An 18,871-nucleotide genomic window follows, 5' to 3' on the forward strand; every position below is an offset into this window, starting at 1 on the left:
CTAGGAGTAATAATAATTATACTGCCACTAACTTTGTCGCTAACCTTACCATGATTTCCAAATCACGGTACTGCAATGGTAGGTTATTAGTAAAATGATAGGACTAGTTGCATCAGAAAATGCTTAGAATAATCTACCTTTGGATGTCAATTTGAACCTTACCACCTCAATTTCACTGATAAATGTAGTAAAACAAGGGAATACAAAAAGAAAAACAAATGAAAAAGGAGATAAACAAAAGTGCTCCTAACTCTTTTATTTCTTCGAGCAAATTTTAATATTCTAATCAAATTTTTAAAAAAAAAATATCGATGAAACACAAGCAAATTGAATCATCTAGGAGGAATGATTACATCGCCGTTAACTTTGTCACTAACCTGACCATGGTTCCTGAAATCACGGTACTAGAACTATAAATAAATTATGACAAAAATGATGAGTTTCATTGTATCGGAAGATGCTCGATCGGGAGGAATAATCGATGTCTATCATGTGGGTATCCATTTGGAGCTACCTTCCTTTCGCTAACATGCAAGAACACGATCACGTGCCAGGTCGTAGTCCCCAAATGACACCAATTAAATACATTTGTGAACGTTAGCTGGCCACCAAGCGGAAGCGATCGCAATCTTTAGGCCCATAGTGGTGGTTGGCTTGGCAATGTCTAGAAATAATTTTGAAAGGGTTCTCACGTTGAAGCTACCATTAGGTCGGTACGCCCCTCGACACCTTTATTTCAAGCTTCCACGACCACGCAGGGAATGAGTTGAGGCCTTGATGGGCCTGGTCTTGTCCTTTGTAGTCATTTTTGGAGGGGTAGATCCCTTCATTTCTTTTCTTTTCTTTTCTTTTCTTTTCCTGGGAAGAAAAAACACTAGATCCCTTCTTGGCATGAAGAACTCTGGAGAGCTCCTTCCTACCAACTGCTTCATTGCGGAACATATTGGAATCATGTATGAGAAAAGATAACCTATCACGTCCAAAAGCGATTGGCTACCAAACAATTATTAGTTTTGCAAATTAAAAAAATGCATCATTATTGTTGTGTCCCTTCAAATTTTTAAAGCCCTAAGAAGACAAACACGAAGTAAAAAGGAAAGAAATGTAGAAAAGAAGAATCTTGTGATCATGGAAATAGTAAAAACATCAAGAATAAATATTAGAATGCAATTAGTTTGTCAAGAAAGTATCATGTTGTTAGCGTATAGATTTATTAAATGGTAGACCGAATAATATGCATCAAATTTTCAAATCATGGGCGCTCATTCCTAGCATTCACAATAGATATTGCTGAAAAATTCAATGCAAAAGCTTTTTTTTTTAATTTTTATTTTCTTTATTTATCATCTTTCAATATTATGGCACTTTCTGACCAAGATACTGAAATTGAAGCAATTTTGGAATCCAAAATATTTTTATTTAGATTTAAAAAATAATTTTTTGTGATATGATTTTGTTCACTTTTAAGCAATTGCATCTCTTTACTTTTTTGATGCCCTAATAAGACGGATGTGGAGTAAAAAAATAGAGTGTACAAAAGAAGAATCTTATAATTGTGGAAATAAAAAGAACATTATGACTAAATAAACATTGTGATTCGTTCATCGAAAAAATATCATATTGTTAATATACCAATTTATCGAGTAATAGACCAAATAACATACATCAAATTTTTAAATCAAGAGTGATCCTGCCCAGCTCTCGCGACGTGCATTACTGAAAAATTCAATCCAAGATTTTTTTTCCCCTTTGTTTATTATCTTTCATTATTGTGGCACTTCCTAGCCATGATGTTGAAATTGAAGCAACTTTGAAATCCAAAGCACTTTTTTCTGGAAAATGACTTTTTTTTAAATGATTTTGTTCGCTTTCAAGCAATTGCATCCCTTCAATTTCTTGATGCCCTATCAAGACAAACGAGGAGTAAATATAGAGCGTATAAAAGAAGAATCTTGTGATCATGGAGATAATAAGAACATCACGACTAAGCATAGATCGTGATTGATTTGTCAAGAAAGTATCATAATATTGATGTGCTAGTTTATTGAATAATAGACCAAATCACATGGATCAAGTTTTCAAACCAGGAGCGATCATGTTCAGACTCTGGACATTGCAAAAAAGTTAAACAATTCAAAAACTATTTTATTATTATTATTATTATTAATGTTTACCATCTCTCCACGATACTTTGAAATTGCAGCAACTTTGAAAACCAATAATACTCTCCTTCCTGCAAAATGACTTTTAAATGATTTTGTCCACATTCAAGCAGTTGCCTCCTCATTCAATTGTTAGGTCCCTACCAGACAAGTCTAATCTGTACACCAGATCAACGAAATTCCTCCACTATTCTTGGCCCAAAAAACGGTGGACACATTTAAGCTGTAAGGAGATGGACCCCAAGGGTTCATTGGTCCTGGTTTCACACGCCTTATTGAGGCTGCCAGTCACCGTTGTCACCTTATTTCCACGCGACTCTCTTTGCAGGGATCCTACATTTGATCTACTGGGACTTTTGGACCACTCGACTATGGCCAGAGAAGTTCTCGGATTGCGTGTAGGGGTATCCTATATTAATTTAGGCTGCTTTCTTGTCCCGTGCTGGTGGGAGATACTGAGCTTTCTCCCTCCTCCTGTTATCACAAAGACAACGTGAAATCCATGCCAAGGGTTTGCGATCCTTCCTCGCTGGTCGACGGTGGTAGCTAATTATCTTTCTCTCTCTTCTGATGGCAAAAAAATTCGGATAGCTGCCAACTTGACGTAAAAGACACGACCTGCACATGGACCAGTTGCTATTGTGTCTAAAATGGTTCAACATATGGAACAGTAGTTTGATCCAGACGTATATATAAAAGATCTTTTATCTTTGCTTGGAGGAAGTCCCGATTAGCTGGGCCCGGAATTGTATCTAAATGTTGAAGAAGCCTCATGACCTGAGATTGCAGCTTGAGGTAATTTAAAATTACATGCATCATGTGTCGGTTCGATCTCCATCAAGTCCTTGTTTGCTATCTTTCTACCCGGGACCATCGAAGAAAAAATGTTAGGTATCCATTAAAATCCCAAATCATGCCGGCTTGTAGGACAAAAATGTGGGACAAGTCATATGGCCTTGGTGGTTGCAGTCTATTTAATTCGAATCACAAATATTAATATCTTATGAAACTCGTAAACTCATCACACATCGAGCAGTATTCACCATGCCGGGATGATTAAGTCCGCAAATCCAATTCCGATCTAGATCTAGCTTCCATAGGGTCTAAACGACAATGTTAATGGGGATCCACCTATGTACAATCATTCATTATTATAAGAAGATAGATCACATGATAGGTCATCCTGTAACTTCTTTTCAAAGCATCATCACCTATATAGACAAATCAAGATCTTTGTTTATCGTACCATGATGGAAGGTAGGAAAATTTGTGAAAAGATTGAAGTACTGCTTGTTTCTGGTAGAACCGACGTCTATTGATTTCAGACTTTGGATTTGATCATGTCTTTGTTAGAAATAAGAGAATAGAAGTTAAAAATGAGAAATTACATCACAAGCTTTGGTTTCGCTACTCTCCGGGAAGTAAGTATATGCACCTGTTATTGATTATGCATACCTGTTTCACACATGAATGAATGAGGGACTAAAATATAGATGGACCCCAAAGCAAGGGACAGGAGCATATATTTTTGGCCTCCATGCCTCGATCATTAAATAGCAGTAGAGTATGGATGGGAAAGTCATTAAATAGCATAGTCACAAATTATATCCATACATGTGCTTGCCCATACATAAACACATGCATGCGCGTGACAAGATTTACAAATACTAATTTTTTATTCTACCATCATACCATACGGTTGTTGCATCATGAGAGCAATCACTACCGTCTAACATCTCGGTAGCCCTTAACAAGTTAATATTATCTAAATTTGAACAACTAAATAACTTTAGGATTCTTTGCAACACTTTTCGTACTATGTCCTCAAAGTGCAGGTACGTATCTAGCCTTTTGGAAATTGCAAAAAAAAAAAAAAAAAAAAAAAACACCCCTCCTTTTCTGAAAAGCATCCCTCCAATCCCTATGGCTAAATTCAGAACGAGGGTAATAATAAACTCTTTTTTCTTTTTTTTTTTTTTTTTGAGAGGTGTAAGCAGGAAAAATCCCGCCATCTTAATGATGAACTTTCTGAACCATTAACTTTTCTCCCTTCTGCAGCGAGTTCATGCAGCGGGTACCGTTACCCTTGTCGGGTATACCCTTGCTTTCCGCCGGACTGTTTGATACCTGTCCCATTTCTCTCTCCAAAGGAGAGGGCGAGCCCCACCCGCCTTTTTCCGGGACCAAAACAAAAGAGTATTAGATAGACTTGCCCGGAATGCCGTATAGGAAACAACGTGGTGTAAAGAGATGATGGCACTTCAGGTTAATTAGATGGTGATGGCGTTCCCGGAAATGGACAAAGGGACAAAGACGCTGGGACCTCACTCTCTATTGCGAAATAGACTCTCATTTAGATTTGCTATTTTGCTCAGATTACTTAGCTTGTTGCATTACAGCATGGCAGCATAATTGATAAACCAAAACCATCTAAATTTTTACTTAAGTGACAAAGTTCTCAAATTTTTTATTATTATATTTTAACCGTCAACAGTGGTAGGATTAATCTCCCAAATGTAGAGCTCGAAATCATCTTTTATGATTAGGTTATTTGGAGAGACCATCCGAACTTTATTTAATCGAGAAAGTTTGATAATTTTTTATTATCGTATTTTAAACATCACTTGTGGGATTAGTCGTCCCCATTGCTCTGCTCAAAATCATCTTTAATGACTAGATTGCTTGGAAGACTCAGGAGGTTGGTGCGTCAGAGTTGTTTAGTCCCATGTGCTTTAGACCTTTCTGAACTACATAGAGTGAATCCTCTCAAATAGTAGAATTAATCTGCTGGAATCCACCAGTCATCTCTGATGGAAAACCAAGGAATTAACCTTGCATTTCTTTGGAAGCAAAGCAAGAGTTCACAGAATAAGGAAACATGGATTGTCCGTAGGTCAACTATGACAATGGAGACAGGTTGTCGACAAGTTGAAAATGAATTCCTATAACTACAGAAACTAAACATATCATTGGAAAAGTATTTCAAAAGATTGAAGGCTAGCGCCAGGGCCAAGATGGCAAACAAGATGAAGTCGGCAAGGAGCTCCAACCGAGTCGAGTCCCAAAGATTCAGATTAGGGGTGTTCATCATTGGATGCGTAGCACTCTCCACCTACATTGTGGTGTCTAAACCTCAAATAGATCCTTTTCTCACTCGTAAGTTTTTCTTTAGCACGGGTCGTTTGTTGTTTTATGAATTAATTATGTTCTGTGAACTTTACCCTTGTTGCATTGGATGGCTTCATTGGGTTTCAATTGCTAAATTGCTCTGTTTCAGTGTCTTGTTTATGCTTTTACCCAAACCCAAAAAAAAAAAAAGAGTGTCTTGTTTATGCTGAAAGGTATTGCAGGGAGTTCAAAGCCATTAAACCCTATCAGTCAGAATAATCTTGAAGCCAAAGATCCAGTAGATTCTCCGCAAACGGGTAAGCCGCTAATCCTGAACTCGTACATATGGTGATGTTTGTTTAGTGTTGCAATCTTGAGGTCTGATTTCATTATGTATTCTCATAAGAAAGATCAAGTTAATCTGCTGAAAAAGTTCTAGCATTTTCAAAATTGTTCTTTTTTTTTATTTATTTAAATCAACCATTGTTCTTAGGAATGATGATAACAAAATGATAATGATGATGGTAACAATAATCATGGTGGTGGTGGAGGTCACAATAAACAACAACAACAAGAAGACAACAATAAAAAACAACAACAACAACAACAATAGTAATCATAATGATGATAATGGAAGTCTCCCCCCTTTTTTTCTTTCAAGCTAATTACTTCCCATGTCCTGTTGAGTTTTTTATTTTTTTTCCCTTTCTTATTATTATTTTTTTTTTTGGGTTCATCGCATGTGAAGGTACGCTGCAAGAGAATATGAATCCGACGAAACCATTGTGCCATGTTTCAGAACGACGAGGAGACCTGTGTGAAATGGATGGTGATATCAGAATTCATCAGAACACTTCCTCCATTATATCTGTGGAACCCTTTGAAAGGAATGAATTATGGAGAGTTAGACCTTACAGTCGCAAAGGAGCCGACAATGACTTCAACAAGATTAGAGAACTGACGGTTAAATCGAGCACAGATGCTCCACAATGCACCAAAAATCACAGCATCCCAGCTATAGTTTTTTCGGTCAGTGGATACACTGGAAATCTCTTCCATGATTTCACCGATCTTTTAGTTCCCCTCTTCTTAACTGCGCGCCAATTCAATGGAGAAGTTCAATTCATGGTGACCGATATGAAGCAATGGTGGGTCGACAAGTACCTACTGGTGTTTAGAAAGCTCTCTAATTACCAACTCATCAACTTGGATGAGGACGACCAGGTGCATTGTTTCAAGCATGTGATTGTGGGTCTCCAACGCCACAAGGAGCTAAGCATCGACCCCATGAAAGCTCCTTATGGGTATTCTATGGTCGATTTCACTCAATTTATGAGGAGCACCTACCAGTTGGAGAGGGACACGGTGACTAAAATTGAGGAATACCCCCGTAAGAATCCAAGGCTGCTCATTATATCAAGAAAGCGAACCCGGGCAATCATAAATGTCAGAAGGATAGTTCAGATGGCGGAAGAATTGGGGTATAAAGTGGTTGTCGGCAATGCGAATTCATTATCTAATATTACTCATTTTGCCGAGATGGTTAACTCTTGCGACGTGTTGATGGGGGTGCATGGGGCAGGGCTCACTAATATGGTGTTTCTCCCACCGCAAGCTACGTTGATCCAGATAGTGCCATGGGGTAGGCTGGAGAAGATAGCTATGACGGACTTTGGGTACCCGGCTAAGGACATGGATCTAAACTATTTGCAATATAGTATAAGTGAAAGAGAGAGCAGTTTGATACGGGTGTATCCTAGAAACCACCCTGTGTTCAAGAACCCCTCCTCATTCCACAATCGTGGGTGGGATCTGGTGAAGACTACATTCATGGACAATCAGAACGTGAAGCTTGATTTGAGGAGGTTCAGGGATGTTTTGTGGAAAGCCCTTGAAAGCCTCATGCAATAGAAGGGTGGTGGCATCAATCTGTTGAAGAACCTCTCAAAGTTTCAATTCAATCTTCATCTTTTTTTTTCTTTTTTTTTTTCCTATATTTTTTGGAGAATGCTTTCATATGCTTAAAGAGCGTCACAAGTGAAAGGAGGCTATGGTACATCACTATATTTGTATATTCTTTTTTTTTTTTTAGTAAGATTTGTGTTAGGAAAGCTTTTTTTTTTTTTTTTTACGGGGTCTTTGGAAAAAGAGATGGAAACAATTTTCTTTTCCTTTTATTTTATTTTTTTTTCCATCTGAAGGGACAAATTAGTCCAGATGTCTTAAAGTAAACGAATAATAAATCCAGAGGCATAGTTATTTCTTGATTAGATTGTACATCCCTTTTTTTTTTTAAAAAAAAAAAAAAAGGATGACCTCTATTCCATAGGGTCTTGATTCTTTTTCCATCGAGATCACATGAGCTGGCCATGTGATCTCCATCGAGATCACATAGCTTTCTTCGAGACATGATTGAAAGCATCCGGAATTTGACCCATAAAGGAGATGGGCTCTACCTTTCCTTAATTAGCTGGCCATGGACAAAGATTGATCGACCCAGTCAATAATTGTTAGCAAGCCGTCTCCATTCACATGAAGTTTAAACCTTTCCTGCCTACAAGATTTGTTTTATTGGATAAAGTAGCTACAAGATTTATGTACAACTAGCTTTCAACTCTCTTTTTTTCCCCTAGAAAATACAAAAAGGTGCAAGCACATATACCTCGCCAAAAGAAAGGGTAGAAGACTGCAAAAATAAATCACCATAAGCATACCATGATATTCGCATGTTTATATTATTATTTGCATTCCATAAATACACCACTTTACCTCGTCAACACACCTCCTCGCACGTCTCTCTTCGGAAATTACCCAATAGCCGGACAAGCACAAAGAAGTCAATCCATCGAAAAGGATCAAATTCATCCATCGCTAATAGAATTTCTTTGTTTTTCAGCACGACGACAGGACTCATCAATACAAAATTAATAATACTGGTCATCTTTAGCTGGACAGCAAGTGGAAGCATAATTGTAGTACTTTTTTTAATATAGTTTAAAAGTATTGCTCTACGAAAAAAAACAAAAGAAAGAAAACAAATAGAAAGTCCGGAAAACCCTGGCCGTCCAATGTGGTGGTTGGCTTGGCGATTTCCAGAAGCGTTTAGACGCAGAATAGCAAAGTCGAGTCCACAAAATTAGGCCGGCCTTTATTTGAACCCTTCTTTTTTTTTTTTTAATTTATTTCATGGTCTCGTGGCAGCCCATGCAGCGAGGTGTTATTTGGCGTCGCCCGGGTCGGTTGTTGTCAACTTTTTGGGATCCCCTCCGTACGGCGGTGCAATGACAAATAGAAGGATTGATGGCCAGGTGGGGGAGGCATGTCATCTCCATAAGCCGTTAGGTGGCAGGTGAATTATTGGTAGCTCGAGCCACTGGAATTTTGAACCACTTGTCCTCTGACTTGATCCACAAGAATCTGAACCATGTGGCGTTTGGCTCTTTTCATGGCCTGGAGAAAAAGAATACAGAGTAAGTCATGAAGCATATATATGTATATAATAGAATCTTAAAAGTAATATTGGGGTGTAAAAATGCTGGGCCTTTTTACTAAGGGATCAAAAGTATCTTGTTATTCTAGTTCTGGCCCAAAAGGCATTTTTCTATTAGCTGGATTCAAAATTGAAGAGAGCATCTGTCGAATTCTTTCTCATCTGGCATGCATTATTGTATGCCCTATGGATGTGATGTTGAAGGGCAAATCAAATTTCAATACTAGAGCAGTTTGCGCCGCAATCAATTATTTATTCTCATGAAATCATGAAAAAAAAAAAAATCATTTGCTTATCCATAAACCAGAAGCTTGATATTTTTAGCTAAAGAAAATAGTTAAGGGAGTTTAACAATCATCACCTCAATTGGTTGGCACCTCTTATCTAAGAGATTGTAATTGAGGAGGCACAAAGTTCAAATCTATAATAGAGAGAGAGGGTACGGTGGATCAAAATATGGCAATTATTGGTGCTTTGTCATATAATTGTTTCTTGATAATACTTAATATCCCTTTTTTTTTGACCCTCTAGATGAAAGAATTTGAAGATTATAATCCATTCTTGGAGTCAAAAAAGTTGAGATATTTTCGTGGGCAATCCTTGATTAGTCCAAGCAAAAGTACTAACAATCACCTAGTACAAGTGATGTAAGCTCCCTATTTGAGGTAATTAATAAACATTCCATGCGAGTGGTTGCATTCTAGATCATGCTTTATGGCATAAGCTTGATAGAAACTTGCTTGCATAATATATAGTCTAAAACAAACCGTAAAGTCTTTGGCTTTTGTGGAACTATGATGTGGTTTTTTCTACCATTCTAGGACTAGAACTTGTGTTTTGTACAAATCTCAAACATGCAAGGTGTCCAAGTTGCATGTTGTTCTCATAATGGGTCCTACATTTTCTTTTGGCTTCTTTGAACATGAAGTCCCCCCCCCCCCCACCCCCAACCCTCATATTTGGCCAACATGTTAATCATTGGCATGTTGAAGGGCAAATCAAATTGTACATTAGAGCAGAGTGTGTCTCAATCAATTACTTATTTTCTCGAATCATGAAAAAAAAATTATTTGCTTATCCATAATCCAAAAATTATGAGAGTTGGCACTTTTAGCTAAAGATAGTTCTAGAAGATTAACAATTATTACCTCAACTAGTTGGCACGTCTTATCTAAGAGCATGCTCTTGAGGAGACATAAAATTTCAATCTATAATAGAGAGAGTGTGTGTGAGTAAGTGATGAAAATATGGCAATTATTGATGCTTTGTCAAATACTTGCTTCTTGATGATACTTAATGTCCTTTTTTTGAGCCTAGATGAAAGAATTTGATCATTATAATCCATTCTTAGAGTCAAAAAATTGCCATATTTTTGTGGGCCATCCTTGGCTAGTCCAAGCAAAACTATTAACAATCACCTAGTATAAGTGATGTTAGCTACCTACTTGAGGTGATTGATAAACATTCCATGCGAGCAGTTGCACTCTAAATCATGCTTTATGGCATAAGCTTGATGGAGACTTGCTTACCTAATAGTCTAACACAAACCATAAAGTCTTTGGTTTCTGTGGAACTATGAAGTGATTTTTTCTACAATTCAAAGACTAGAACTTGTGTTTTGTACAAATCTCAAATGTGCAACATGTCAAGTTGTATGTTTTTCTCCTAATGGGTGCTACATTTCTTTTGGCTTCTTTGAACATGAAGTTTTCTTAGCTGAATTCCCTCCACAAATTTGGCCAACATGTTAATTGTTGGCATGTTGAAGGGCAAATCAAATTTCAACACTAGAGAAGTGCGCATTGCAATCAATTACTTATTTTCTCAAATCGTGAAGAAAAATCATTTGCTTATCCATAATCCAAAAATTATGAGACTTGGCACTTTTACTAAAGATAGTCAAGGGAGATTAACAATTATTACCTCAATTGGTTGGCACAGTCTTATCTAAGAGCTTGCCCTTGAGGAGATACAAAAGTTCCAATCTATAGAGGCGGGGGGAGAGAGAGAGAATGAGAGAGAGAGAGAGAGAGTAATGAGAATATGGCAATTATTGGTGCTTTGTCACATAATTGCTTTTCGATAATACTTAATGTCCTTTTTTTTGACCTTCTAGATGAAAGAACTTGATCATGATAATCCATTCTTGGAGTCAAAAAATGTTGCCATATTTTCGGGGGCCATCCTTGGCTAGTCCAAGCCAAACTACTAACAATCACCTAGTACAAGTGATGTAAGCTCCCTACTTGAGATGATTGATAAACATTCCATGCAAGCAGTTGCATTCTAAATCATCCTTTGTGGCATAAGCTTGATGGAAACTTGCTTACCTAATGGTCTAATACAAACCATAAGGTCTTTGGTTTCTGTGGATCCATGAAGTGGTTTTTTTACCATTCAAGGACTAGAACTTGTGTTTTGCACAAATGTCAAACATGCAAGGTATCCGGTTGCATGTTTTCCTCATGATGGGTCCTGCAATTCTTTTGGCTTTTTGAACATGCAGTTCTGTAGCCGAACTCCCCCCGCAACTTTGGTCAACATGTTAATTGTTGGCATTCCTCTTCTTCCAGGAGACCTCCCCAACTTTGATACATACATACATATATATATAAAAGAAAAGTTAAATCTAGCATTCAACTCTGTTTCTAAAGTTAGACATCATAATAAGAGAGGTCTTATCTCCAACCCTGGTATTTTAATCCAAACTTGTAATTCTTTGCCTATCAGCAGTTCGAGTATAGTTCAGATTGTATTGGTCAGTTAACCATGATTTAAGCATATTGGAATCAACTATCATTTTATTCGAAATATGCTTGAGTATCACTTCCCTGAAATTATATGCTTGAAGATCAAATCCCAATTCCTCTTTTCTGTTGTGCACAAACTACCGTAAGTTAATGCTCCTATACCAACCTTCGTTTATGTCCACCAATGCACCAATTGAAAAGGATGCCAAACATATATCTCCTTTATTGATGGCAAATTCTCTTTTACTAGTTTGGCAGGTTCATATCATCCCATTATTAATAACCTTCAAGTGGAAAGCGATAAAAAATTGTGAATATTATTAGTTATATTGTTTGCTCCAATTATATTTTTATTATATTGTCTTAATCACATAAAATGTATTAATTCCCATGTCCGACAATCATGCACAACGATATGTTTATTCTCTTGCAATTTTATCTGACATTTCCATTAGTCTAAGAGGAATAAAGCAAGCCAGTGATGGAAACAGAAAAAAAAAAAGAAATCTGCTTGATAGCTGTCTACACCATTTAAAGTTGATTGAACCTTGAAATCACTTCTTTCACGACATTTTCATAACTAATAATGTATAATTAATATTCTCTGATGCATTTGCACCATACACTCATATCTATCATCTTACAAGCAAACAAAATGATTACAATATAGAAGAACAAAAAAAGGGGGAAAGAAAGAGATATGAGGGGGAGGGGGATCATCTAGTTCCAACAGTTGCATACTTAGCTGGTTACATTGTGAGGTAGGTGCTTGAGAGCTTCCATCAAGGTGTTCCTAAGCCTGCCCAAGTGAGGCCTCACATTTTGATTGTCCAAGTACACAGACTTGAGTGTGTTCCACCCCTGCTTGTGGATTTTGTAGGGGTTTGTCAGCACGGGATGGTCCTTGGGGTATTGTTCACCGAGTGTGCTCTCATCTGCTTGGATTTTGTACTCAAAGTACTTGAGCTCCAATTCCTCTGCAGGATCACGGAAGGTTTCTTTGGCCAGCCACTCCAGACCACCCATGGGCACAACCTGAATGATCACAGCCCCTGCAGGGAGGAACACCATGTTGGTGAGCCCTGCCCCATGGACTCCGATCATCACATCGGCCGAATTCACCAGCCTCGCAAACTTCGCTACATCGGTGCTCACATCCGGCTGACCGATCCTCACATCGAACCCCAAGCTCATTGCCATGTCCACCATCCCCCTCTCATTCAAGAATCTTCTTGTGTTCTGACGAGATAGGATCAACAGCCTAGGCCTCCTCCTTATGTCCCATTCATCTTCTGGAGGCGTCGCAGTCGCCCTCTCCAGTCCAAGTGCCTCCCTCAGCATTGCTTTGAAATCTACAACGGAGTATCCGGTGGGAGACCTACTTGCATCCACGCCTAGCACCTTGTGGAAGCTCGGCCCCATGACCACCCGAGGGAAGCACCGCACCGTGCTCTCTTGCTCGCTGTCCACATCGACGATCTCATACTTGGAGAGCTGTTTGAAGACCAAGCCATATTTGTTCACCCACCAAGATTTGAAGTCGGAGATCAAGAATTGGACTTCGCCATGGAACTGATGAGAGCTTATGAACAGGGGGACCAATACATCGGTGAAGTCGTGGAAGAGGTTGCCGGCATAGCCTCCAACAGAGAGGATCATGGCAGGGACCGTATGGTTTATGGTGCATTCAGGAGGCAGCTGGTGACTGTTTGATGCTTTCAATGACCATTCTTTTACATTGGCAATGGCGACAGCATCGTTCTTTCGAGCATAAGGTTTGGCCTTCCTTTCTTGCCTCCTCGACAAAGGTTGGACAAACACGGTGCGAGAGCTCCCATGCACCCTTATATCGCCCTCCGCTTCGCAAGTATCAGATCTCTTGCTTGTTTCGTAGCATATCGGTTTGCCCATGTTGGCTGCAGTGCTGTTTCCTTCATCATCTTCATCCTCTGAAAACAAAAATTAGTAGTACAGCTTTAGCACAAAAGCTTCATCCATTGAAAAGGTCTCTAAACAAACTTTTCCTTGGATGTTATAATTCATAGATTGCTCTCTCCTTTTTGAGAAGTATTAGATTGCTCACGTAATATCCTTGACTAAAAGAACAACTAAAAGCGGCTAACTGTTGAAATTTAGATTCTTGTCAATTGTCGGTATTTATTGTTATTTGATCTGTCATTGTTTCTCTCTCGCACTAGCGTTTATAACTATGCTAGAACTTTCCTTTCAACTCATTGCTTTTTCTTAATTCTTGAATTCTCAGTTAGCACATCTGCAATGGAAACTACCTGGTAGATCCGTGACCATCATAAGATTTGTTTCCGTTGGTACCATTAATTTCGAGGGTGCCTGTGATTTCCCTGCAAGAGCAGCAATAGTTATAGTTAATTAAAGATGTCGAGAAGAATCACTAAGAATTCCCTCAAAAGAACTAGAGACAGAGACGGACCATATGGATAGGAGCAATAGTGAGCCTTGATGAGAGAGAGGATGCCAAGGGAAAGGATCACGGATACTATGATGAACACATTCCCTATCCTCCATGGCTCTGGCCTGCCAAAGCTCCTTGAAGCCTTCATTCCTCTTCCTCCTTGTTTCTCTTTTCCTCCCGACTCCTTCCTCATGGCGGTCGTCAGCCTCTGCGTTTCTTATACCAAGGGAGGTTGTGTGATTAGTTTATTTTGGCGATTCCACCATTTTCCTCCCTTTTTCTCTCGTTTTGAAGGGGGGGCTGCATATCAAAGTCGGATAAGAGAGCCTGTTGCAAAAGTTTACCGTACACCGACTGTTCTTAGTAGCTACTGTGCAAACAAACCCAATCAATCCACAAAAGACTCTCGTGTAAGCAAGAGACAAAAGAGTGAAGAGGTTTGTTACCCCTAACATAGCTGTAAATTTTCTATGATCGCAATAGATTCTGGTTTCACCGTCGTGGTCTTTAAACCCCTCTGTAAAATGGAGGGGTGTTTCCTCTGTTTTCTCTCACGGGAGGAGGGAAAAGAAAGAAAACAAAGAGTCTATAAATAATGGTTATTGTTGTAGATATTCGGCTGTCTAATAATTGCATTGCTTCTCATTGGAGAAGGATTTCAGTTCAAATATCACAATATTGATTCCTAAGTGCTCTAACTGACCCAAGTAATTCTAACTGACAGCTCCCTCATCACTATTTTCAGAATAACCCTTTTCTTTTTTTTTAAGGAAAGGGAAGCAGGAAACCACCACCTGACTTTATTGACCTAATTTTGGAGTAACCAAAAAAAAAAAAAAAAGTTTGTGAGGATCTGCATTTAGTCCTATATCAATTATTTTCTAGTGAAATTTTAGATGCTTATACAAAATCAAAGAATCCAAATAATATCTTCCAATTAGTCTTTTGCGTGAGATCCTGGATTGATACAAATGGTATCAAAGTTGATCCAATTCATAATCTATATAAAGTAGGAGATACTGTAGCACGAATTTATTGGGATTGATCATAAACTGATCGTGGTAAGAAAATCTTAAGTATTTATATAGGACCAAAGAATCCAAATAATTAAAGCTGCAAGTGGGTCGGATTAACCCATGACTCGACCTGTGTAAATCCAATCCGAACCGTTTTAAAGGACCCGCGAATTCGAATTGGATTCTAAAATTTGACCCATTCCATTTTTCGGATCGGATCTAGATTTACTAATTTTTGATTCAAACTGATGCGACCCGAACCCATCCCTCATCTCTTTCTATTCCAATGTCACATGAATGTTAATTTTGTCGAGGCTGCTTTAATATCTATTGCTCTTAAAAATACATTCTATTAATTTTTAGATTCTTATTTTTAAAATTTTTATTAAAATATTTTAAATTTGGATTAATAGGCAATGGTGAGGAAAATGTGATTAGGCTTTTTGGGTTCTTTGGTGAAGAACGTGGAACATGGCGCTCTAATAGTCTTACATATCATGATCAAATTTATAGTGTAAATAAGGTTGTTTATACATCTTCTACTTATTGATCTTATTATGTACAACTTAGAAATGAACCGGCTCAGATCCAGATCCGAATTAGATCCGTATTTCATGGATCAGGCCTGGATTATACATAAATCCGATCTGACCCGAATGATCCATTGGATCAAGAAATTTGATCATGGACATGATCCGATCCGATCATGTATTGGATTAGATTTGGATCCAATATTTAGACCTGATCAAGGAATAGGATCGGATCGAGGTCACTCATGATCCGATCCAATCCAATTCATTTGTATTTTTGCAAATAATATCTTCCAGCTAGTCTTTTGGATGAGATCCTAAGATGTTACAATCTTTGTGATAGATTTGAGTGACAATTTTTTTGATAGTGACTCTAACTATGAATGTCAAAATTATCAAAGCAAATCATAGATCGTCTCATGAAATTTTACGAGCATCTTTCTTTATCTATAAATATTATTATAATGTTAGTTCATTCCATTGAAAATTCTAATTCTTTAATTAAAGAAAGTTGTGAGGGGGAAAAAAAAAAACAAAGTCCACCATATTAAGATTTGTTTTACATCAAAAAGATTAAATAGGAATTACAGATATGCTGCCTCTTAAAAATAAAAAAAAATAAAAATAAAAAAAAAGAGGCAGAGTTGACATTGTAGAAGCTTGGACAGCTCAACTTAAATGATAATTGTAATTCAGTGCGTGTGTGATATTCATAAGTTGTTTGCTTTTATTATGTGAAAAGTCAAATAAAAAGAAAAAAAAAAACTTTTTGTTACGTTTAACCTTTGATCAACCGGAAATAGTAGTTGGTAAGATTTTTTTTTTTTTAAAGTAAGGTATTGTCATTTTCAAAGATGGAACATCAAGCCCGAGACTGATTGATTCAGGATCAACCAGGGGAAGATACTCCTAATACTTCCAAACCTATTCACAGTTCTATTTTAAATCATCACCGACATTCGATTCCATCCAGAAGAGATTTCTAATAAACATACTTCTTAAGCAATAAAAGGACACCTTGAGTCACTATTTCATACATGCCTTCTAACAACCAAATTATAATGGTAGAGTTGACATATAGAAGCTTGGACAGCTCATCTTGATGCACAGTTCATGTGCTTGTAATATAGGAAGCAACCGAGAATGCTCCTGTTGAGATCATTGTCTATTAGGAAATCCCTGGTAGTCTTCCTTTTTTTATTGGAATGTAACCCTCTAACATTCCCAAAACAAAAAGAAATTTAGACTGATCTTTCCTAGAGAGCCATATAAATGTTTAAAATGACCGTCGGTGCAGAAGCATCACAACTTGTGAAATTTATGATTCATATTAGACACTTGAAGCTGACCTGCCAACTTGCATTAAAAAATGGTACTTGGAATATGGAAACATCAATCAGTCTTTTGGCATCTTAGCCAACACGATTAGCTGTGTGTTTTGTGACCTTCCTACGTGAAGCTATGGTTGCCGTCATTTAATCCATGGACCCTGGGACCATCAGTTAACAGCTAAGACTAGCTGGCTGGTAGTTTGAATCAACTGTAGAGGTCGGCTGGTTGCCAACCTTTGAAGAAAAATGTGTTTAAAAAGTTGGCTTCCTTCTGTACCGAAGAAAGGTTGGTTTCCTTCGTCCTTTTCCGCTTTGCTTCTACTCTCCTGCCTTTCACCTTTCAGGCTTGCGTGATGTGTTGTTTGCTTCTACTTTCCTGCCTTTCAGACTTGCGTGATGTGTTTGTTCACTCTATGCATGAAATGGATGACCGGTTCTTCATGGACTACATCAAATTACGACCATGGTGAGTATGGACAAATTAATGATCTTCCATCACAACTTTAAATCTTTTTCAGGTCTTTTGATCTGTCTAAAGGCAGTGTTGGTACGTAGGAGGTTGTTGAAGCTGGAAAAGGATTTATGTCTATATACATTGGCCAAGAACAGAACAAGTAAGGTTACACATGAAGAGACAACTTGGATCTGATATTAGTATATTGTGTGCATGCCGGTTTGGCTTTGATAGATCTGACTGTGTTATTATTTGTTTGCACATGGCAATTCGACTCGAATAAGTTTGACAGATCCAAGCCCATTACAGTAAAAAAGGTGGTCCAAAGCCCATTTCCCAGCAACATTATGAAGTTAATAACATGATGATCAACAAAGCTTTTGTAAGAAAAATTGAAATAATAATAAATTTAGATGCATAGGTTCGCATGAGAGCTGCAGCACAGACCATATGTGCAAAAGACCAAGACTAGAAACTCTCGTGGTCATTTTGCTAACCGACACTGGTCCAAAACCTTGAGCTCAGGGTACAAACCCAGAATCTAACCTCGAGCCCAGGTTGTTTTTTTTTTTTTTTTCCTCCTTAATGTGGAGAATAACAGTAGAATTGGCACCTATTGAGTTTGAACTTGATGCTTCTCACCAGTTAAAACACTTACCACAGTCCTGTCGACCATCTCGAATGCAAATACTGGTGTGCATTAGATCAAAATAGTTGAGCATGAAAGATACTTCAGTAAGACTAACAAATATAAGATGCAGATGGTTAGATTTTTACAATAAAGACACAATGCAATAGTCCATAATGATGAGTGATGACAAAGGAAATCCTAAAATAATGCAAGTAAATTAGTAGAAACATAGAGTTACACGAAGTCTGAGAAATCCATATAAATACTTAAACAAATTGTTTTCAACATCAAGCTGCTGTTTACTTTCATTAGCTTAATCAACGGCCGGTGGTCTGGTGCTTTTTATTTGCAAGCTGGTGAAGGGGCCGAAGATACAAGAGACCTAGATTCCATCACCCATCTTAGCAAAAAAAAAAAAAAAAAAAAAAAAGAAGAAGAAGAAGGATCAACAGAACATTTCTCAACTTGCAGTTCTCCTCTAAATCTAACTATATATCTAGGTTTTTCAAGGGGAAAAAATATAGCTAAGTTGAATATCATGATCTACTAAAATATTTCAACTCTACAATAGTAGCCAATTGTTCACAACATTTAGTATGGTCTTTCCTGGATCTACTGACTTCCAACTATAAAATTCATCATTCATCCTATTCCAGGTGCTGCAACAGATAGCCATGAGCGACGTACATGAAACGAGATTTATGGAACCAATACTTGTAGGCCGAAAATGTAGCCTATCAAAGCAAGCAAACCCACCTGGCCATTCTCCAAAATTGGACCACCAAGGCGAACCAGATAGTTATAGAAAACAGCCATCTCAAGAATATTTTTTGATTTTAAAGCATCTCATGCACCATTGAGAAGAATCTCCTAAGGCCCACCGCAGAGAGTTTGGGAATTCATGGAAGTCTAATTGCACTTTCCTAGATCCCCCTCGGCAGATCTGATATAATCTTATGGTTGATATA

At 37.8% G+C, this 18,871-nt stretch overlaps 2 protein-coding genes and 1 long non-coding RNA gene across 4 annotated transcripts; 2 read left to right on the forward strand and 1 right to left on the reverse strand.

The window, feature by feature from the left end:
* The first annotated feature begins 4,868 nt into the window (after positions 1-4,868).
* On the forward strand, positions 4,869-7,540 carry LOC105041135 (alpha-1,3-arabinosyltransferase XAT3). 2 transcript variants are annotated; one of them, XM_010917965.4, is made up of 3 exons: positions 4,869-5,318; positions 5,504-5,587; positions 6,019-7,540. In XM_010917965.4, the coding sequence occupies exons 1-3, from the start codon at positions 5,177-5,179 to the stop codon at positions 7,179-7,181; spliced, it is 1,389 nt and encodes a 462-aa protein (XP_010916267.2). In that variant the 5' UTR covers positions 4,869-5,176; the 3' UTR covers positions 7,182-7,540. The 2 variants fall into 2 exon arrangements, with proteins under 2 accessions (XP_010916267.2, XP_073110354.1); XM_073254253.1 differs by having other exon boundaries at positions 4,871-5,318; positions 5,513-5,587.
* A 4,468-nt stretch (positions 7,541-12,008) lies between these two features.
* On the reverse strand, positions 12,009-14,266 carry LOC105041134 (alpha-1,3-arabinosyltransferase XAT3). The gene is made up of 3 exons (XM_010917964.4): positions 13,960-14,266; positions 13,799-13,870; positions 12,009-13,459 (listed from the first exon to the last, which is right to left on the reverse strand). Exons 1-3 carry the CDS (start codon positions 14,132-14,134, stop codon positions 12,252-12,254), a joined length of 1,455 nt encoding a protein of 484 aa, XP_010916266.1. The 5' UTR covers positions 14,135-14,266; the 3' UTR covers positions 12,009-12,251.
* A 2,243-nt stretch (positions 14,267-16,509) lies between these two features.
* LOC140856571 (uncharacterized) lies at positions 16,510-18,345 on the forward strand. Its single transcript, XR_012139919.1, has 2 exons — positions 16,510-17,104; positions 17,206-18,345. It is a non-coding gene; the product is annotated as an uncharacterized lncRNA (long non-coding RNA).
* Positions 18,346-18,871: the final 526 nt, after the last annotated feature.

The sequence above is a fragment of the Elaeis guineensis genome, chromosome 3, assembly GCF_000442705.2.
Source record: "Elaeis guineensis isolate ETL-2024a chromosome 3, EG11, whole genome shotgun sequence".
Lineage (NCBI taxonomy): Eukaryota > Viridiplantae > Streptophyta > Magnoliopsida > Arecales > Arecaceae > Elaeis > Elaeis guineensis.